The following is a 23,051-nucleotide window of genomic DNA, read 5'->3' as shown; positions in this document are numbered from 1 at the left end:
TAGAGCCCATTAATAGATATCACTGTGGCTTGCATCAAGCAAGTTGGGGGCACTTTAGTGAACATCTTTAAAAATGGGACACTAAAATATGCATAAGAGGAAATTGATCAAAGGTGTTTACATAATTAGGCTATAGTAAACATGTTCCAATATTCAATAAAAATTCGGATAAAATTTATTTATTCCAAAAAAATTCAATAGTATACATCTTAAAGACTTAGATTCGTATACTTTTTTCCCTCACAATGATGCATTTTGTTAATTTTTATTCTAATTCATTTTAAATTTTGGATAATTTCTAATAACTCTACATAATATAGCAATTCTAAAATTATAATTCAAAAATCGTACTTCCTCTTCCTAAAATCGTACTTCCTCTTCCTTTTCCCTCCAAGATTTTTCTTTGAAACTTAAATCTAATATGATTATTCAGTTTCAAAACTTACTTGTCCAAAACTCTTACCAATAGATAAATATATATTCTAAACATATAAACCTATTTAAAAAATAACTCCTAATCTATTCTCTTTTTCTATTTTTTTTTTGGCTTTTCAGCATTAAAAGTCAAATTAAAATATATAATTATTCCAATTTCACACTTATTTTTATTTCTTTTCTTTTAAATATTAGCCCAACACTAACTTTAACATTCCATGCAAATAAATTCTAAACAGAGCTATCTGTGCACGAGTCCGGGCTAGATTGGGAATAAGACTAATTACAATGGTATGTAAACTCTTAAATCCATACACAAAATACTAGTAGGTTAAGAAGTATTGCGTTGTTTAGAGGAGGTTCCCAAATAAACAAATCCTAAGTATTACCTTTTTTTTAGAAGAAGTTCCCAAATAAACAAATCTATGCGAGGTCAAATTTAATTTCATCAAATCATTAGTTATCAAATTCGACATCAAATCATTCGTTATCAAATTCGAGAATTTTCAAACTTATAAATTTAATGATTTTTATGATATGAAGTCAAACATTGAAATCTATGGTATTTTGCTTAAATCAGTGTATTTTTTATTAATAATTTTTTTTTTCATTGTATTTTTTATTAATAATTTTTTTTCAAAAATTTGATATTATTAAAATTGCAGTAGTAAATAAGATTAAATTTATTTGTGAAATTTATATTGATTCAATTATTTAGAAGAGTGCTGGAAAGTTTTGTTTTAAAGAAGTGTAAAAAGTTAATATTGTAAATATTGAAATGTGAGATTAATAGGGAAAAATGTTATAGTGTCTATATAATGAAAAATAATTTTAAAATTATTAAAAGATTAATATTGTGATTAGCTATTTTGTAAGTGAGAATTCTAAGAGTGACACTGGCATTAACACTGTGATGTTACTGTTTTTCTTAATAATGTCATAATTAAACTTATTGCAGGTTTTTTACCTAAACTAAAGCGGAAACTAAACTCGAACAAATTTCAAATTAATATTATTAATGGAATTTTTTTGTGTAAAACTTTCCTCACCAGCATCTCCAGTATATGGAATCCAAGAATTAAAGTGTAAAGTTAAATTTACAGAAATTTACTTGTGAGAACTTCCACTGTGCGAAAAGTTCTAGACAAGCAAAGCATAGATCCACACGCTGCGAAGAGCAGCACACTGCACTGTTGAACTGCGGAGAAGACTGACATCTTAAAGTGTGAAGTCAGATTTACGGAAGTTTGCCTGTGTGAAGAGGTTTGCTTGTATAGAGCTTTCACTATGCGAAAAGTTTTATAGAAGAAAAACTCCGCAGGTTGCGAAGAGCAAATTGCAGAGGAGAGTTGATAAGCAGTATTAATGGTATTCAAATATAGGTTTCTGTGATCTATATTATGGTGATAAAAATGAATTATTTAGTGGTTAGGTTTATTATTTTATTATTTATTAAGTTTGTATTTATTTTGGCTGTATTTATGTGCAGAGTTTTTACAAGTGGAATTGGTCTGTGACATCTTTTATATATTGTTTTAACAAAATATTCTCTAGATTTTAGCAAAATCATGCTGAAATTTCCATTGCTTTCGAGGCAAATACATCCCCTCCTAGAACATGATTTAATTTTTCATAGCAATTTACATTAAACAACATTAATAAATTGGTTTCTTAGAAATACATAATACTGATTTGGAAATGGAGTAAAGTTTATTGACACATATAATTAATTCAAATTAAAATAAAACTAAATTAAAAATTAAAATTAAAAAAGAAATATTTATATTTATAATTATAAATATAATTAATAATTAAACAAGTATAGATTTATCTTAGTTTTATATTAATCAAGTTTTAAAAAAAATCAAATCTTTATAGATGCAAAATTCTTTTATAATGAAAAAACATTTGATCCCAAATAAATCTTAGACTATTTGTAATACATTTCATATCTCTTTTAATTTGTTGTTACTATAAGTTTCAAAAAAAAAAAAAATCATCCTTTACTTTTTTAATGAAAAGGAAAATTTTCAGTTTTTTTTTTTTTCCTTTATTAATTTCTTTAAATTTAATAGTTAAAAAATACAACATCAACAAATTCTATATAACCATTTTCCAATAAATCTCACAATCCCAACCAATTTTTTATTTTTTATTTTAATTTTATATTCCCTATATATATATATATATATATAAACAATAAAATTTAAAATAAAAAATATTAAAATGACATTTATGTAAAAGCTTTCCAACCATTTTCCAATATATCTCACAATCCCGACCAATTTTTTATTTTAATTTCATATTCCCGAAATATATATATATATATATATATATATATTAAACAATAAAATTTAAAATAAAAAATATTAAAACGACATTTATGTAAAAGCTTTCCAATGATATTATCAATGATTTGGATTTATACAACCTTCACAAACAAATTTAATCTCACGTTACAACTTCAACAATAATAACAAAAAAAAAAAATGTATTAAAAACAGGGCAAAATAAATTTATACATTGGGACTCCATCCCAACTCTTCCATTAGTCCAGTGGATTTTCCAGCTACGTAAACCGCTTCCAGCAATTTCCTTTCCTGCATTTCTTGTGCCCATTTTTTGGAGCTGCTCACTAATGTGGCCCCAACTTGTTTGATACAAGCCCCAATAATATCTGCTAATGCGCTCTGTAGTTCATCCAACAGTTCCCTAAAATCACCACCTGATGTGCAATCTATACTCTTGCATAATTTGTACAACGCGTTGCCTGCCGCTGCCTTCTTCCAATCCACAGAATCTCTCCCCTGTCCAATCATTTCAGCGTCCTTTTTACTTTCTTCTGCAACCTCAGAAATCTTTCCAGCTGCGTCTTCTATTGTTGTAATAGCTGGGGAATCTCTACCCTGATCACACAATGTTTGGTATACTCTATCTGCTGCTCTACTCAGCAAGTTATCGGTTTCCGGATTGGACTCATCCACCAAATCCATGAGTTCAGATGCCTGCAAGTATACTTTTAAAGAATGTGTACCACATGGCGGGGACAGCCGGATGATTAGATGGATCAATGAGACTGCTGTTAGCTTCCAAGACTGTTTGCTGGCATACGAAAAATTCGTTTCCAGGGCCAACGTGCCACAGGGGTCTCTTCTACACAAGAACTTCAAACCAGTTTCACATTGTGAAGTTCCAGGATTTGAACACTGCATACCCACTCCTCCCGGCGACATCTTAGCTGTGAGAAATTCGATCAGTTCTTTGCAACCTTGTCCATTTGGTTGCCTTTTAACAGAATTTCTTTGGCTTGCTTGATGGACTTTCGATTCGCTAGAAACACGCTCCGATGAGTCTCCCCTGCAACATTTACGTTCTGCAAAATTGCATCGTATTCTAACAACTCCTTTTGAACTTCTTCCTCGTGCTTTGATAATAACATTGACAATAATCTGACCATAAGCCTATTATAGAGTATCAGCTCTGTGAGGAAACCACATGCCTTACTGAATGAAACCACAACATATTGCACCCAAAATACCAGTCGGAGCAATATGTTTGGTAAACTTATTGATTTTTCTTCCGTGACCATTATTTTACTTACCCATTCATCAACTTCTCGTTTCCTCATCTTCAATTCTTTGGCTTCCTGCAACTCAAGAATGTGCCTAGTCCAAAAGTCCTCTACCCGAAAATATTCACGCCATGTCTCCATCTTGTCGGTTCGCAATTTTCTGTAATATGTGACGGAGGTAATACATCTCCAGCCTATGATTGCCCATCCTACGAGACTGAATACGACTTCTAGGATGGATATTATGAATTTCAACCAGAACTGGGGGCCGTAAAATATTTGAATCATTGGACCCTGCACAATCCATCCAAGAACTGAACTTAAAATGCAAACAGTGACTGCCAGTGCGGCTGATGAGGCTAACACTGATCTGGCCATGAGGTATTCTGGGTAACATCCACGGGCAACGATCCAAGACTTCAGTACTTGATTTTCTACTGCTTCCCACGTGTTTCGTTCAGCACCATTTGATTGCTGTGCAAGAATTAAAGGAATTCTTTGACTCATAATATTCCGGATGCTAATATTAGCTATAGTTGCAGAACTGAGAAGTAGAATGAGCCATACCAGTGATAGAGATATTATGAGACTAGATACAATGAACGAATTCTCAGTAAGCTCGTTCACATGTGGCCAGAAATAGAAGGAGCGATGAACCAGGGATAAGCCCTTAGAGTGCCCTAAACGTTGATGAACAGTAAACAACTCAGAGGAAATATGCAGGAACATAGTCAATCCTACAGCTGTTAATTTACCCCATGAATCTTCATAGCCGGGGCGGGCCATACCTGGCAGCAAATAACCTACCAACACACACACCATTACTCTGCTGCAATGTGTCATAAATAAATTATTCTTTATGAGCTCACCGTTTAATGCCCCGGGGTTGTCCAAGATCTGTTTGAGCAAAGTACTGTCACCATTGAGCAAGTTCATAAGCTGAATTGTGAGCGCACTGAGTATGAGAGCATCTCCAGGTATCCAGTGCAGTCCCTTCTTTAATCCATTGTAGGTGTCTAGGCCAACAAGGGTAAAGAATACCAGAACTCCTGCTAAAAGACTCAATAATTCGGTCAACTCATCCAGTGTTAGCTTCGGGTTGCCGTGAGCTACCTCCATGTCTCACAACTGAAAAGCAATCATTTCTTCAGGGGTGGGCAATCTTGTATTCGCAATTTCCTGCTTTTCTGAATAATGTTCCACGTTTTAAAAGATAATTTTTTGTTTTTTGGAATAGCAAAAAGGGAAAAATTATAAGCGTTTTTACCTCTGCTTCAAAGTGCAAAATAGTCTGTTAACATTTTTTCTTTTAATAATTTAATTTAATGACTTATATTTTCACATTTATTTTAAATATTAGGGAAAAATTATAAGCGTTTTTACCTCTGCTTCAAAGTGCAAAATAGTCTGTTAACATTTTTTCTTTTAATAATTTAATTTAATGACTTATATTTTCACATTTATTTTAAATATTTAGTCAATATGTTTTGGAATATTACCAGAAAAGTTGAAACTTTTTATATTGGTTTGAAATTTAACCTCCATAAAATATATTAGAATATTTTTAATATTAATTATAAATCATTTTTAAATTAGTTATTTCTTTTTGATTATTTTATTTTAAATTAATTTATTAAAAAATGTCATATCTATCTGTCATATTAAGTATGTAATATAATATTATAACAAAATGTTATTTACAAATTAACAGTTTTCATGATAAAGTAGAGTTAAGCCTCTATTATTATATGTTTTTTAAAAAGTAAATACATTATTCCTATATAATTTTTTTTTATAACTATTTAATAATAATTTAAAATAAAGTTATAATTTAGTTATTTTTTATGATTTTTTTTTAAATAAATTTTATTGTGAGGTTTATAGGGTCTTGGATAGACGGTGATGTGGTGCTCTATTAAGGCACTCTTTGATGTGAAGTCAATAGTTCAATTACCGGTGCTTTGTTAACACACTCCTTGATGTGAAGTCACTGGTTCAATTACATGCCACTCCTTGATGTGAAGTCAACAGTTCAATTACCGGTGCTTTGTTAACACACTCCTTGATGTGAAGTCACTGGTTCAATTATGTGCCCCACAATTAGGGTGATATATTGGACAAGATGAAAATGTAGTCCTGTCAAGCTTACAAAAAAAATTATTTTGAGATTGTGAAATGTATTATGGGCCAAATGTTTTGATGCCTATTTATTTTTAGGAACTAAATTATGTTAATATTTATGTAAATATATTTTAAATAAATATTATATATTTAATTATTTATCTTATTTATTTATTATAATTTTAAATTTAATTAACTAATTAATTACGCCGTAAGGCGTTTCCCTTTGAAATCAACTTTCCTCTTGGGTTACGTGTACATTTCTGAGCCTTTGATTTAAGTGTTAGACGATGAAAATAATCTCATCCATCCAATTGATTAGATGGGTATACGATGAGACCCCGCAGATAGACGGTTGCCCTCGCTCGATGCTATGCTACTTCCAGGTGCACTTGCCCTCGCTCGGCGATACTATATTCCAGGACCCTGGATCTGTGGAAATCGGCTTCAGGAGGTAGAAGGAAAAGAATCAAGATGCCGAGGGGAACTCTGGAGGTGCTGCTCGTCAACGCCGAGGGGCTGCAAAACACTGCCGAGGGGCTGCAAAACACTGATTTCCTCTGTAATATATTATCATCCGAGCCGATCTCTTGCGTTTTAGGCGATCTGATAAATCTTTGGATTCGAATATTGCTAATGAGACAGCTGAATTATGTGTTCTGGTGTATGTTCAGTTGGATCTTTGATTTAATTTTTCTCTAATGTGGCTGTGGTTGCAGGTAACATGGATCCCTATGTCATTATCCAGTGCCGAACTCAGCAACAGAAGAGCAGCGTTGCGTCCGGTGAGTATGCATATTCGTATGGTTTTAGCCGTGTATTGAGAACAGATATTATTGAGAACATGGCTGACTATACTCCGCCTGCAACCCTTCATAATGATCTTTAGTGGAAATCTCTATTTCAGGGGAGCCAATTTTGGGGTCGGCTGGGCAGAAGGTAAATCGAATTTTTCCGTGTCAAATCCCGCCTGGAAAACCTTTAGTACTCATTTTGATTATCAATCACCTTCCACGAAGGAGAGCCTTAGGGAATCCTACATAGTAAGCCATAAACCAACATTTTTACATAGAACTTGGGGAGTCTGCAATTCTCAATGTGGATTTAGTTTTTCATTTATGTTTTTCAGGCCAAGTTTTATCCGAGTATCTTTTCTCAACTTCCTCTGTTCACGTAAGAGGCTACATCACATCCTGTGATTTTATGCTCCGTAATTTCCTTTCTTTTAATGGTTTGTTTGCAGCGTTCAAACACTTGATTTAGACTTTCTGTTTTTTAACCTCTTTTGAATGGTTTGTAAATATCTTTTATGATCTTCACTTATATTTTAATGATCTGATTCCTTTTTCAATGCAGTGGCTATTGACGGGTTTTGGCTTTGGTTTTTCATATCAGATACTATATCAGGTATTCCAGTGATCTCAGTGATCTCAGACCTTCAAGATTCAGGGTTTCCAGTTTGACACGCGCATTTTTGTTGAGAAAATTAAGATGTTCAAGATTTTAAAACATCTTGTAGGCACCTGATAATGATCATTCCTTCGATTTGCACTTGACTCTAGCTAACCTAGAGCATTAGCTGCGATGAAATATTTTATTGGACAAAGAAAACCCTTTCTGATGGACCATTGCAGAATAACTTGATTGGTTAGGTTCTCAACGTTATACCTCATTGCTTTTTTGACCTTAGGATACCAATCCATGTCATCATATCTGAAGTAATATACCATTCTAATCTGTGTAGGACTTTATCAAAATCAATCTTGAGGAGTAGATATTCTTGATGAATTTCTCCAGCCCACTAGATAGTTTTCAAGCTTAATTTTTTTGTGGTTAATGCCTCTGCAGAAGTCTTCAATGCCCTTTGTTGAATCCAAACTTTCTTGGGTGTGTTGAGAATGCTTTGGGCATACGAGAATGGTTGGAATATAATGGTCACCAGTAGAACTGAGTTCCCTCTGCGAACTTGAATTTTGTTTTTGCATTCCTGGAAGCATTAGCCTGCTCGCATACCCCACCCTGCTAATACCAAAATCCAAACAGGATTTAGTTTTTCATTTATGTTTTTCAGGCCAAGTTTTATCCGAGTATCTTTTCTCAACTTCCTCTGTTCAGGTAAGAGGTTACATCACATCCTGTGATTTTATGCTCCGTAATTTCCTTTCTTTTAATGGTTTGTTTGCAGCGTTCAAACACTTGATTTAAACTTTCTATTTTTTAACCTCTTTTGAATGGTTTGTAAATATCTTTTAATGATCTTCACTTATATTTTAGTGATCTGATTCCTTTTTCAATGCAGTGGCTATTGACGGTTTTGACTTTGGCTTTGGTTTTTCATATCAGATACTATATCAGGTATTCCAGTGATCTCATCATATCTGAAGTAATATACCATTCTAATCTGTGTAGGACTTTATCAAAATCAATCTTGAGGAGCAGATCTTCTTGATGAATTTCTCCAGCCCACTAGATAGTTTTCAAGCTTAATTTTTTTGTGGTTAATGCCTCTGCAGGAGTCTTCAATGCCCTTTGCTGAATCCAAACTTTCTTGGGTGTGTTGAGAATGCTTTGGGCATACGAGAATGGCTGGAATCTAATGGTCACCAGTAGAACTGAGTTCCCTCTGCGAACCTGAATTTTGTTTTTGCATTCCCGGAAGCATTAGCCTGCTCGCATACCCCACCCTGCCAATACCAAAATCCAAACAGGATTTAGTTTTTCATTTATGTTTTTCAGGCCAAGTTTTATCCGAGTATCTTTTCTCAGCTTCCTCTGTTCAGGTAAGAGGCTACATCACATCCTGTGATTTTATGCTCCGTAATTTCCTTTCTTTTAATGGTTTGTTTGCAGCGTTCAAACACTTGATTTAGACTTTCTATTTTTTAACCTCTTTTGAATGGTTTGTAAATATATTTTAATGATCTTCACTTATCTTTTAATGATCTGATTCCTTTTGCAATGCAGTGGCTATTGATGGTTTTGACTTTCGCTTTGGTTTTTCATATCAGATACTATATCAGGTATTCCAGTGATCTCAGACCTTCAAGATTCAGGGTTTCCAGTTTGACACGCGCATTTTTGTTGAGAAAATTAAGATGTTCAAGATATGAAAGATCTGTCAATGTGTTTAATTCTAAGCAAAATTCCATGCATAGTTTTTCCAGTGATCTCAGGCCTTCAGGATTCACGGTTTCCTGCTTGATGCACCCATTTATGTTGAGATATTTTAGATGTTCAAGATTTGAAATGTCTGTCAATGTCTTTAATTCTAAGCAAGATTCTGGATTTGTGTTGATTTATATGTGCAGTGGCAATGTCTATCCGCTTGTGATTGCTGCACATCCATCAGAACCTAATCATTTTGCCATTGGGTTGACTGGGCTTTGTCTCAACACTAGCTTGTAGAAGTTCTTCCATGTTCACATTGTCACCCTACAACAGGGAAAACCAGAGAGAGCTGTTGAAAAGGAACATGAGAGTTTGCAAAGGCAAACAGGATGGAGGAAAAAAGAAGGGACACATGGATCAGTTTTATAAACATCGGGCATCTTCCAAAAAAATAAGTAAGATACTTATGTCCTAGGAAGTTCACAGATTTATATTATGTAAGAACAAGAAACCAAAGACAAAATTGCAAACTTATGATTTTCTTGGGTTAAAAGTTCATGTGTATAATCATTGGTGTGTATGCATTAGCAGCTTGTAGTTGAGCTTTCTGATACGGATTTATTATATAGACAACAAGGCTCCATTTTTATATCACCCAGAAGACACAAAAGATATAAATCAGTAACAAAGGAGGCCAATTAAAAATCTCTGTAACCCAATTAATTGTGTAAACTGAAGAATTGAAAATCGTATCATAACTCCAATATATGGAAGATGTGAGGAAGCAGTTCGATCATAAAAAACAGAAAAAAATAAAGACTGAATACAATATCTTGCTACTAACTATTAACATCTGTGGATAACATAGCATCCAGAGTAAATAACATTCATACTGATCATAAAGACATGATACACAACTCCTTTACAATGAAGAAATAACAATGATTTGATTAAAAGAAAACAACATTAGAAAAGTCCATATTTTCATAAGCATATAGCAGTAGGTTACGGTTAGATTACTGTGAGATCATCTCCAAGGCATCTGAATGTCTCCCTACTTAATAGTCTTTTTCTTCTTCTTGTTTTCACTTTTCGCTGTTTGACTCCTATGCTCAGTCACTGCAGCTAGATATGTTCAACAGAGGCATCCCAGGGCGATATATCAAATTTGACTTATCCTCCATAAAAGGTATTAGGCTCAAAATATTCTGCAAAATAAAATCAGATTATATCTATTACAGCTTCAGGCAGAACCTTTTTGCGCTATTTTTGACACGTGGAACTACCTAAATCACAATTTCTTAATGCATTTGATTCATCTGATCTCAGATTCAAATGGAAAAGGTAAACCACTCATAAGATAAATTATATCAATCAAGTGAGAATGAATAGAAATTATATAAATAAACTGTATGTCGCATTCAAACTACAATCTTATATTGCATGCTGAAACTCATTCTCTTCCTCTTAGTCTTAAGAGAAACTACTCTGAGGAACAAGCATAAAGTAATTAGACAACGAAATCTCCCCACATACAACTGTAAACAGTGCATGCCCAAACCAATACTAATGACTATCAATTATCACAACAACACTGGTTTAGAGGTTGCCTTGGAGTGTATAGCATAAAACCCATTTTCCAGCGCCTCCTTCAGAAGAATCAATCACAGCTCAAATAATAGAGCAAATCAATTGACACAACTGACTATAGAGGAAAAGTTTTTTAAGGTGTTGAACCACACCTCGTAAGATTAGTACTTGGCAAACATGGCTTTTACCGGTATCAGAATTGACCAAAGCTCTGGTTAGAAACTCATTGGCAGTAGAACCCACTTCCTTAACTCTCCACAACATATTCTCTGATTGTCCTTCTTTGTACCAGAAAGCCAGAGGACCATCCACGAAACAGCCGGGTAGTATAAGGTTGACTAATACTTCTGTGAACCTTGGTACTATTGAGGTGGCAATGCTGTATTCAAAAATGTATCTGATCCGTAGTCCCTTCTTTGAGCCATGTGATTATCCAAGGCATTTGAAGTCATGAATCTAATGCCTCTGCTTTCATTATTTTCGGACATGGAAGATTTAATCAACAACTTTGCCCAGTAACCATTTACTAAATTCTAGAAAGTGACTTCCTTACACAAAACTTCTAAACCTAATCTTTTAGATTTGAATGAATTTCAACACATTTTACACACATTGGAAAAGATATTCATCCATATGCATTCTTAAAATCTCAAATCTGTTTTACAATTTTTACAGAGAAGATATGCACCAATTTCTTAGTTTACCCAAACCAGGTCCTGAAGAATACCATATTACCATCTCCCAAAAGATTTTATACCCAAAGTTCCTGCTACTGCGCTGCCTCATAGAATGCACACTGTCTCCAAAGCATAAGAGTCTTGGTTCTCTTTGACAATGAAATCTATCCAAATATTTAATGAAAGACTTCCATACCCAAACTAATAACAATAGCTTCCATTTTCACAGCCTCAGAAAGACAGCAGAGAGGTTGTTTTAATGCCTAGTGAATGTGGTATTGCCCTCAACCGTGATAAAGGCTCCCACAATATCAAACATTGCTCAATTAGTAAACAAAAAGAATGGAAAAATCACTGAAACAGTAAACAACTTTTCTGGCACTTCACTCATCATCATCCCTCATCAGGGATGAAAAGAAAGCATAAATGATTTATTGAGATTGAGAAACACTGATTGATACCATTGACAAATTTTATTTAAGGTGTAAAATCGTTGTAGTCATGTTCGTCTATGAATGATCATTTTGGAGATGATAATTTTGATGTTTTGTATTCAGAAATTCATAACGCATTGAACTCCAAAAACAAAAAAAACCATCAAAGAAAATCCATCACTTTTCCTAAACTTTCTTGAGAATTCTCCGGGGGTGCAGACGTTAGGGATAGTCTCTCCAATTTGATTGCAATCTCCTCAATATCCGCCTCTATTTCCCTTGTATTGTCTTCAGGCGTATCAGTCATTAAACTGATAGCTTCATTCCTTTTCCAACGAGCCACAACTTTTCTGATTTATAATCAAAGGAAGCAAATTTAAAAATTTCACGCAGGCTTTACAAGGGGACTATACATCTATTATTAGTGACAACCTTTTTAAAGGATTTACGCTACAAATGATTCAACAGCAGTTTAATACACTTTCATTCTAATACAATCGTGCCTTAATACCAACGGACAACCCCCTATGAATGTATGCAATAGCGGATCAGCGTTTAGAGTTCACACCCGGCCATCATAATTAAATAATAGAACTGTCTGCCGCAGACAGACTAGGCACACATTAATCTACCGCAGCAACGCTCTTTTGAGCCCGCACTTGTAAGTTCAACCGGCCACCACACGTAGTTGAGAGCCCTCTCTGCGCAAACAGCTAGGAACCACTAATGAAAACCACGCAGAATAATGAAACTAACTCCGTATTCGACCAAACAGAATAATGAAACAGTCACGTATATACAGCATATAAGGTTTTACCATCGCCAAGCTGCCTTAATACACAGGTAATTATATATCACATGCAATCAATCACGCATGTTAGGAGCTGCGGAGATTCTTCAACTTTCTGGTGTATTTACTTCTTTTGTTACTGCTGCCACTGGTGCCTTTCCCTCAGCTGGAGCAACAATTGCATTCCTCTGCTTTGTTTCTGCATTCTCTGGGCACTCAAAAGCTCTATGTCCCAGCTTATTGCATCTGTAACATTTTATTTCTCTGCCTCCTCCTCTGAATCTCAGAAAAATTATTTGTGATGAGTCATATTATGATTTACATCTTCAAGAAATACTTCGCATCCTTTTTCAAGAAATACTTTGTATCCTTTTTCCAATTATTTTGGTTGTGGTATCGCATGGGCCGTGTTGTGGTTACTCTCCGATGCCCTGTCATTGCGTTTTAGTGCTTGTTCTCTCTAATCTCGATGTATTAATTGGTTGAAAAGGCAAAGACCAGCTGTGGGCAGCTTCTTGGCTATTCACAAGTTAATCTGATCTTAGTACTTTTATATCAATACAAATATGAGGTCTCCGTTTGCTTTTAAAAATAAGAAATTGTTATGGTGCAACCAATGACTATATGGTATCGTTTGTTGCTTGCAGTCCTGCCTACTGTGCTAGACATCACGAACACTCTAGATGATTCTCAAGTTATTTTAAAGGTACGCTATCTCATAAAAAAATATTATCCAGTGCTTATGACGGTAGGTGGTAACATAAGTCTTGTCATAGATGTTCGATCCAGCTTTAAGAATTATGATGAATATAATCCAATTATTTTGGCTGTGGCATCGCATGGGCCGTGTCGTGGTTACTCTCCGATGCCCTGTCATTGCGTTTTAGTGGTTGTTCTCTCTAATCTGGATGTCATTAATTGGTTGAAAAGGCAAAGACCAGCTGTGGGCAGCTTCTTGGCTATTCACAAGTTCATCTGATCTTAGTACTTTTATATCAATACAAATATGAGGTCTCCGTTTGCTTTTAAAAATAAGAAATTGTTATGGTGCAACCAATGACTATATGGTATCGTTTGTTGCTTGCAGTCCTGCCTACTGTGCTAGACATCACGAACACTCCAGATGATTCTCAAGTTATTTTAAAGGTACGCTATCTCATAAAAAATATTATCCAGTGCTTATGACGGTAGGTGGTAACATAAGTATCGTCATAGATGTTCGATCCAGCTTTAAGAATTATGATGAATATAATCCAATCTTGCAGCATCCAGACCTATGGATAGTTATGTTTGGTTCGACAGTAAATTTTAATATATGTTTTTTTTATGGAAACAGGGAATTTCCACAGACCGTATTCTTAATTTATGTCGATTATTAGCTGTGAATGTGGGGACATGCCATCTGACCAACTGAGGTAAGAAAATCCTTAATTTATGTCGATTATTAGCTGTGAATGTGGGGACATGCCATCTGACCAACTATTCTTTATCCCATGAGGTAAGAAAATCAGTAGTTCAGAAGCTCATTAAATAATGGGGTTGTTTGACACGCTGGTGGATTGCAATTGACTGGTTCTGTTCAAGATATCATGTGGTATGACCCTACTTGCATTAACAACACAGGTGTTCGTGTCAAGATAGAAATAGCTATGTACAGTGAAACTGGTTCTATTATTAGTTTGTAAAGCTTAAGTGTGACCATGGCAACATTGGCCATCTTAGTTTTCTTGAAGTATCCATGACTTGGTAAAAACTTGAATTATACCAGGTTCGTGGCAACAAGTTGAGGGATTCATCAGATGTTGCAACCTTGAAGCCCTATGCCCTTACTCTTGTAGAAGGTAACCAATAACTCTGCTCCCCCATCTGAACAAGTCAGGGGAGATAGCTAGAAATTTTGTCTTGCCTTTCTTTAAAATATAAATGTTTTTATCTTGAGTATGCATATTCCTATGGTTTTAGCCGTGTATTGAGAACATATATTATTGAGAGCATCGCTGACTAGTCCCTAATAAATAGATCCCCAATCTCTGATAAAATTCTTTCGTTCGCATAATTTTTAAGTTTGTTTATAGGTATCCAGGGTTCAAATGCTTTTCAAACAATGGAGAAAATGGTTACATCGTTTTAAGAAAGAGTTCGTGGTGAGGTCTTAGTTATGACTGAGTGCCCCTGGATTATCTGTGGGAAGAAGAAATTACAAAAATCTTTTCTATACGCAGGGGAAGTAGGGAGATTTCACAAATTCCCCCCCCAAAAATATATAGAGTTAAAAATTAATAGATCGGATCTCTGAAATTGCAGGTAAAGGTAGCAATCCCGAGTGGAATGAGCAATTTGTTTTCATTGTAGCCGACGGGGTTGCTGAACTCACCTTAAAAATAATGGACAACGATAGTGGAAACGCGGATGACTTCGTTGGGGAAGCAAGGTGCAGATGAGTCTCCAGCATTATGATCTCAGTCATTTTTTTCAGATCCTACAGTCTTTCATCGTTTTTCAATATTTCTGTTTTCTGATCATATATCTTTATATTTCTGATTGTGGTGCACAACATTCCCTTGGAGGGAGTATTCATGGAAGGAAGCCTACCCCCAACTTCCTACAATGTTGTCCTTCCAGACCAGAACTACTGTGGGGAGATAAAAGTTGGCCTCACATTCACTATTAAGGTAGATTCTATATATGCAGAGGCTCTTTATATCAGAAACATTTTTTTGCATGGTAATAGGATGGATTCATATTAGCTCTGGATATTGACCAATCACTATAAATTTCATTTTCAAATTTTGTTTTACAGATGTAAGAAGATAATCTCAATAAAAAGTTTAAACGTATTCCTTCTAGATCTTTTAAAGTTAAATATCTTTTTAGAATTTAATGGATTTAAGGATATAAAGGATCCATGGATATAAAGGATGTATTGTAAATTTTGAGAATATTCAAGATATATGAATAATAGAATTTGAAAATATTAGGGAGCAATACAAAGTTTAAACTTTAAAGTTAAATACTTTTCTAGAATTTCATGGATCCATGAATATGGTAGGTTTTGAGTATATTCAAGATCCATGAATATTGTAGAATATGAGAATCTTAGAGAGATTACAAATAAGATTAAGGTGAAACAGGTGCAGATTCTATCATATTCTCAAATTCTAAAATATTCCCAGAATTTATTATCAAATTAATTTAGATTCCATAACCCTAACATGTAATTGTGTTTTTTCATATAAATTCCCATAAAATTACTTCAATCCTATGAACTTAAATATGTTTTTTCATATTATGGTGATTGGAAATTGCAGGAAGAAGAAGATTGCTGTGAGGAAGCAGCAATGGAGGAGGTCGGAGGGTGGAAAGAAGGCTCCTACTGACCATTCCTTTCAATTGTTATGTTCAGTAGGTCAGATAACATAGAAAACCTTCAAAGAAATCGAATGTATTGTCGCATCAAACACAAGAAATTATGAAATAGTGTTTATTGGGAGTATATCATTCTGAAATAATGTTTATTGGGAATATATCTGCATCTTTCCTCGCCTATGACTCTCTTTTAGTGTCGCATCTAACACATAAATTCTGAAATAGTGTATCCACATCGTTCCTGGACTATGACACTTTTTGTGTGGTTTGATGTTTATCTTTTCTACCAATCATTGAAACTCTTCATGGAAACGTTATGATTTCTCTTGTGATTTCTCTAGAGACTATACAGAATGGATTTCCACACTTTATGCCTTACGGTGTTTTCTTTGCAACATCTGGTGCAAATGCTAGTTATGAGTTTTGGTCGAGTGATTCCTTCCCGATTGAACTTCCGTGACCAAGGTAGAAATTTCAATCCTTAGCATTAGAGAATTTTGATGACTTTTGGAGTTCTAGTGACTTTTGATCATTTTAAAAACGTGGGAAAAGTTTGAGCTGTATTAGAGGTAAAATCACCAAATTCCATGCTTTTTGGCTACCCATTTGTTGACAAGTGACTTGTACACGATTATTATGAATGTTTGATGCCCATGAAATTTACATGTGAAACTGAAACTTTAGCTACATTAAAAATGATACTTTTACACTAGATTGAGCCTAGAGGTTCATTCTCTAACCTAGTGTGAAGACTATGTGAAAATATCTTTGTCTCGCTTAAAATCAAAACCAAAATAAAAATAAAATATTCTCTAAATAGAAAAGCAATGTCAACTATAATAAAAAAAGGAAAAAATGCTATGCATCTTTAATTAGTTGTTCATATGACCTAATTGAGTCCATAGGCTCATTCTAGTGCCGAGTATGAGGGATGTGTATGTCTTTCGTCAGTCTGTTCCCTTTAAAATAAAAATAAAAATAAAAAATAAAAATTATGTTGTAAATAGAAAAATAATGTTGGCTATAATAAAAAAAATGAATATGTTGTAAGGTAATTAGAAGTGAAAAAAAAAATGTCAGTAACATGTTTAAATCTTATATTTTTCAAAATTATTTGAACAAGAGATTTAAATAAACTATTTTAGGATCTATGTTAACTAATTTATGTTGAGATCAACTTCATATATATCTATATATAGAAAAAATTGTTAATTTTTTTTTTTTAATGTTGTATATAAAAAATATTCAATGTGGGTTATCAATAAAATATTTTAATACGATTTAATATTGACATATACTTAAAAATACATTAATAATAAAAAACCCTTTTAATTTGGATGTACATGTTATGTAAAATATTTTAATGACAATTATGTATATATCATGAATAAATTAAGCTTTTATGATTAAAACGTTTATTTGGTCTTATATGTAGGCTATTTAGCATTTAAAAATACAATTTAAATAATGAAAATAACATTGTACTTTGCACGCTAAAAAAGTTTGCATGTGAAGAAATTTGATTCCTCTCGTTCATGTTAGATTTGTACTTCCATCTAGCTCATGTTAGATCTGTACTTAAGATGGATCTATGCTAGTATAATTTGATCTTAAGCAATTAAAAGTAAAAAAAATATGTGAGTAAAATATTTAAACCTTATACTTTTAAAAAAAAGTTTAACACATGATATCAACTTTTATATATATATATATATATATATATATATATATATATATATGTTAAAATAATTTATTTTAATGTTGTGTAGAATAAAATATGGAATGTGAGTTATGAATAAAAAACAAGTTTAATGTGCACTAATAAAATGGTTCAAGGAACATGTTATGTAATCTGTATAACATTAAAAAAATAATAAATTTGATTCAAAATTTGATCCTTTTGTGCTCATGTTAGATCTGTGCTTAAGATGAATCTATGTTAGTAAGTAATATGTCGACGACCATGCATAATTGATCCCCATTACATTTCAATGTCATGCACAATACACTTGGTCTATGGCCTGAGTTGGCCTAAAGAGTGTATTGAGTTGGTCGAGGGCATATTCATGAGACATTGGAATTCAAAATTAAAATTTAAAATGGCAATTTAAAATTTCAATTTTGAATTCCCAGATCTCATGAATTTCTTTGTATTCTCAATTTCCTGCTTTTGTGAATAATGCATATTTTTTTCATAAAGAAAAAATGAACATTTTCTATTAAAATGAAAATTGTTTACATAAGTCATGAGGCGATGTTTAAGTATGTCTGTCCGTCTTAAAATAAAAATAACTACCAATTGCACTACATGTTGCAAAGGAAACTCCATAAGGTGGGAGCATAGGAAAGATTAGCATAGAAGGTAGAAGTAATAGTTAGGTCTTAGTCTCTTTCACATGGTAGCCCATAGGGTACATCTCGAAAAACATCTAAAAAAGAATCAATCAATTTTTTCATCTCCTTTGTCTCTTGGTTCAACATACGAGGCTTCCCATGCAAGCCTTTGATAAAATATAACTAAATTGTGGATTAGTCAAGCATTTAATCATTTTATGAGAAAACATAATTTGTTGGAACCTAGATGCGTTTCTCATCTGGTGATCCAGTGATGCCCCACTCCAAATTTCATTAGCATCTTAGACATGTTTGTGACATAAACTCCTAAAGTTTTCAACCATTGAGCACACACACCCACATAAGCACCTACCAATGCAACCACATAAATTTAGAAGTTACCTCATGGTTGTACAAAGTACCTTTAGACCCTTAAGCCTTCCTTTTAATGCCATGGCAGACTTATAGGCAACCAAAATTGGAACTTGCCCAAGGGAATATTTTTTTATATGTTCTCAATACCATCTTCCAATCAATGAAGCTATGAGTACTTCCAATATCAATAAAGGAAACATCGATTCTCCTTTTTATTCTGCATTCAACTCTAACTAGTTCATGTTGGGTGACACCCAACATGGATTTCAAAAAAATTATAGGTTAGTTTTCTCTTCTACATTTTCAATAGATTTTACTTCTAGACAGTCCATTTGTTCCCCATATCATCTTCTTTTGTATCATATGGTTCATCAAAGATTTTTATCATGTGGATTTTGGTAGGAGTGGTGCATTTTTGTAGCTCCTTTTTTCTTGCACTTGAAATTTGAAACAAAGACAAATTTATACAACAAAGCCTATTTAAAATCGAGGCATGTAATGAGGAAATTTGAGTAAAAAATTGATCGAAAGTGTAAACATAGTCTAGAATTTGTGAGGGCTAGACTATTGTTTCTAAAACTATAAGGAAATTTAAGTTTCAATTTATGCATAAGAAGTTATGCTCTTGACAATATGAACTTATTTTAGCTGATTTATGATGGTAAAATTAATAAATATTCCTTTCATAGAAAAGGAGAAAGATGGGATGGGAAGGAGCTAAAGACATGTTATATTGATAGGTGTTCTTATTTTGGATATGGATGGAGGGTGCATGATTAAACGGTGGGGATACATCTTATCATTGTATTCCTTTTGAATCCCCCTCATAAAACAATGAATTCTTCTGTTTGTTAACTATTACCCTGCAATGCCTTCCACAAATGTGTTCTTAAGACAAAAAGATAACTATTCCAATGAGAGGTAGAAGGAAATGCTAACTATTTCAGCCATTGTATGGTTGTTTTGAAGCGCAAGGATGTGATCAATATTTTCTAAGAAGTTGAGAAAATCCATACCCATAAGTAGAATGGAGTTGGTCCATGCCCAAAGGCTTCACCATCCATTCCCTAGATGGAACTGATTCAACTTCTGTTGTTGATACCTATCAAAAATAACCATGTGTACATTAGGTGGATGTGGTAGTTGTAATTGCAATCATACTACAATAAACATAACACATCCTAAACATTCCTTCACACTAATTCCTGTGCTGATGTACATTTGGTGTTTTTGAAGGGATTCTAAAATGCTTTAGTGAAATCTTGATAGATAGATCAAAGTTGGTAAGCATACATATGGAAGAATACATGTGCCTTTTCTATTTTTACTTCTTCAGGAATCCATTCCATCACAGTATTGAGAGATCTTTGAAATGCAGTCAGCACATCCAATGTCATGTTCATTATTTCTACTTCCTAGAAATAACAATATTGTACATGTAATGATTTTTTTATTTTCTATTTGTATGTTTTAGTTTTAGAGTCACATTCACTCTTTTGAAATAGTGTATGAAAATAATTATTTTTAGGGGTTCTATCATTATCTGAAACTTGCTTAAAAAATAATCTATATCTAAAGACCTTATTAGGAATTCTCGGTGTAACAACTTTTATTGACGTAGATAATGTCACAACACTTTTTAGAGAAAATACATCATTTTACCGATGGTTGTATTCTTAATATCATTCACTTTGGGCATTTTATTGCTTTCTAGGTAAATTGGAGTTACATAGAAGTAAGATCAATACCTATACATGGTTAAATTAATTACAGACTTCTCAATACTTTACTACCCTTGTTTAATTTAAATTTAATTATAATTAGTTTTTATTTAAATAAAATTTAAATTAATTTGGTTTAATTATTATTTAAATTTATTTTAATGTGAGACGTATTTTATAATTTTTTTTTTTTCTAAATTGTTTGACATTTTTTTAATATAAACAATATTACAATATAACAAATTAAATTAAATCAATTTATTATTATTTTTATTACTTTTAATTTTTTTTTTTTTTTTTTTTTTTTTTTTTTTTTTTTTTCCCTTGGAAAAAGTCGTAATTTCTATTAACTTAAGAAATTACATTTTGTAGATGCCGAGGCATATGCATATGGAGGCTTTACTTGCCTTATCAGGAGACATATAAGTCTGTTTACAAAAATTTGATTGCTGAGTGGTAGATCTCCTCGCAGGGAGTCTGTAATCAGTGTTAATCAAAAACTGCCCTCTATAGCTAGAGGGAAAAGAGAAGCAAAAAATATATATTTCTCCTCTGTACATTGAGAGTACTATGACTGTCTATACATGAATTGTTTTTACAGCCGACTGATATAAAAAAACTAATACATGTTTATATAATAAGCACTTCAAAAAACATGAGCTTAGAGCTCAATTTGTCCCTGTTTTATAAACGGTCTGTGGTAATATTGATGGTGGGTACCATCAATCTCCCCCTGTATCAACCAGACATTGTCTTGAAGATGCGTTGCCTCTTTTGAAAGTTGGTCAGCCTCCGTATTTTGTTCCCTGTAGATATGTCGACAGACAAAAGAGTCAAATATGTTTATCAACCTGTGCGCTTCCTCCAGAATATGTCTGAGAGTATATGCATTGCATTGAGATGTATTGTTGAGCCAATTACATACGATTTTTGAATCACCAAATAACTGCAGGTGTGTGCAATGATGAGATAATGCAAAATGTATGAGGTGTTTTGCAGAGCAGAGTTCAGCAAAATTGTTCATGCCCATCCCCAAGTTAATTTGGATTTTGTAGCAGTGTTTATCATTCAGGTGTAATATCAGTCCCCCTCCACATCCATCTTCCTGGGCAGAGCCATCAAAGTAAGCCCATGGTTTAGATTTGTCTATGATTTCCGGGGAGATGATGCGTTGAGGGGCAACGGGGTCCTCTTCTGGAAGGAGATCATAATCTGAGATTATGTGCTGAGTGATGGATGGCCAGTGCGGTTCTCTGAGATTGAAAATGGATTGATTCCTAGATATCCAAATGGCCCAGTTGACAAGGAGAGGCATGTTCAGGGCTTTTCCTTTATGAGCAAGGCACCATAAATTCCAAGAATCTTGGATGTTGTTACCTTGCCAGGGGAGTAAGGAAGGGTAGTGAACAGATATTCCGTTCCATAACTCTTTAGATGAAGGGCAATACAGGAAGAGATGATCGGTGTTCTCATCAGCCATTCGACATAGATGGCATCGGAAGGGGCTGTGGAAGGATCTCTTCATCAGATTGGCACCCGTTGGGACTTTTTCAAAGAGAATATTCCACATTAACAGACGGGTGCGTGGGGCGACCTTGAGTTTCTAGAAGGACTTCCATGTAGGATCAATAGATTGAGGTTTATGGGGTTCCATAAGGCTGATGTACCCTTCTTTCGAGGAGTAAAGACCAGACTTGGCAAGGGCCCAGATGATTTCGTCAGGTTCCTCTATTAAACAAATGTGGGCCTGTGTGAGGGCTTCTATATATAGCTGCCAGTCTTGTCTCCAGTGTATAGGTATGTCCAAATCATTAGCTGTTTTCCAAGCTTGTTGAAAGATAGTGGTGTTGTGGTGGTCGCCAATGTGCTTGATGTAAATGATGCCTCTATCATTTAGATAGCTAATTAAATCGGCAGGTAACCTGTGAGCGTTTCCGCATCCTACCAAAGGGTCCAATCCAATGCGGACAACGTTTCCTTCCTTAATTCTCCAGGTAATGCCAAGTCGCAGAATGGGGAGAGCATTCAACATTTCCTTCCATATGTTGGAGATATTGCTAGCAGGGGGACGAGACTGTCTGAGCCAATCCATCAAAGTTGTAGGCCATATATATTTTGCTAGTGCTACCCAGGTCCAGAGACTATTAGAGCTGACGAGCTGCCAACCCAGTTTAGCAGCCAAGGCTTTCAAGAATAACTCAAGCCTTTTTATGCCCCATCCTCCCCAACGTTTAGGAATAGAGATGCATTTACTTTTTAATTTATTAAACATTATGCTTTATTATTATTATTATTGATTTAGTGCTTCATTTTATTGACACTACAACATCTTCTACATTTCAATGTTTCCACTCATTTAGGACAACTAGAACATCTCTCCCATATTGAACAAACATTTTAATGCTTCCACTCATTTAAGTACACTACAACATAGCCCCCATATTGGGTTGTAGAGTGTCTCTTAGTGCCACAAACATATTAAAAGTTAAATGAGGAAAAAATTAATAAATTTTAATATCTTAGAAGAGC

General features: G+C 33.9%; 2 protein-coding genes and 1 long non-coding RNA gene across 3 annotated transcripts; all 3 read left to right on the top strand.

The window, feature by feature from the left end:
- Positions 1-6,508: 6,508 nt before the first annotated feature.
- On the top strand, positions 6,509-16,103 carry LOC149208491 (elicitor-responsive protein 3-like). Its single transcript, XM_089394081.1, has 5 exons — positions 6,509-6,689; positions 6,847-6,912; positions 15,031-15,157; positions 15,281-15,398; positions 16,035-16,103. Exons 1-5 carry the CDS (start codon positions 6,602-6,604, stop codon positions 16,101-16,103), a joined length of 468 nt encoding a protein of 155 aa, XP_089250207.1. The 5' UTR covers positions 6,509-6,601.
- LOC149208493 (uncharacterized) lies at positions 8,173-8,709 on the top strand. The gene is made up of 3 exons (XR_016252777.1): positions 8,173-8,242; positions 8,427-8,482; positions 8,641-8,709. It is a non-coding gene; the product is annotated as an uncharacterized LOC149208493 (long non-coding RNA).
- Positions 9,137-14,140, top strand: LOC149208492 (protein REDUCED CHLOROPLAST COVERAGE 2-like). Its single transcript, XM_089396632.1, has 3 exons — positions 9,137-9,690; positions 13,814-13,872; positions 14,063-14,140. Exons 1-3 carry the CDS (start codon positions 9,543-9,545, stop codon positions 14,138-14,140), a joined length of 285 nt encoding a protein of 94 aa, XP_089252758.1. The 5' UTR covers positions 9,137-9,542.
- Positions 16,104-23,051: the final 6,948 nt, after the last annotated feature.

The sequence above is a fragment of the Pinus tabuliformis genome, chromosome 1_2 (genome assembly GCF_031772625.1).
Source record: "Pinus tabuliformis cultivar Carrire ecotype Pingquan chromosome 1_2, CPIR1, whole genome shotgun sequence".
NCBI lineage: Eukaryota > Viridiplantae > Streptophyta > Pinopsida > Pinales > Pinaceae > Pinus > Pinus tabuliformis.
The sequence above is the reverse complement of the archived record's forward strand: the minus strand, read 5'-3'. Positions and strand labels throughout refer to the sequence as shown.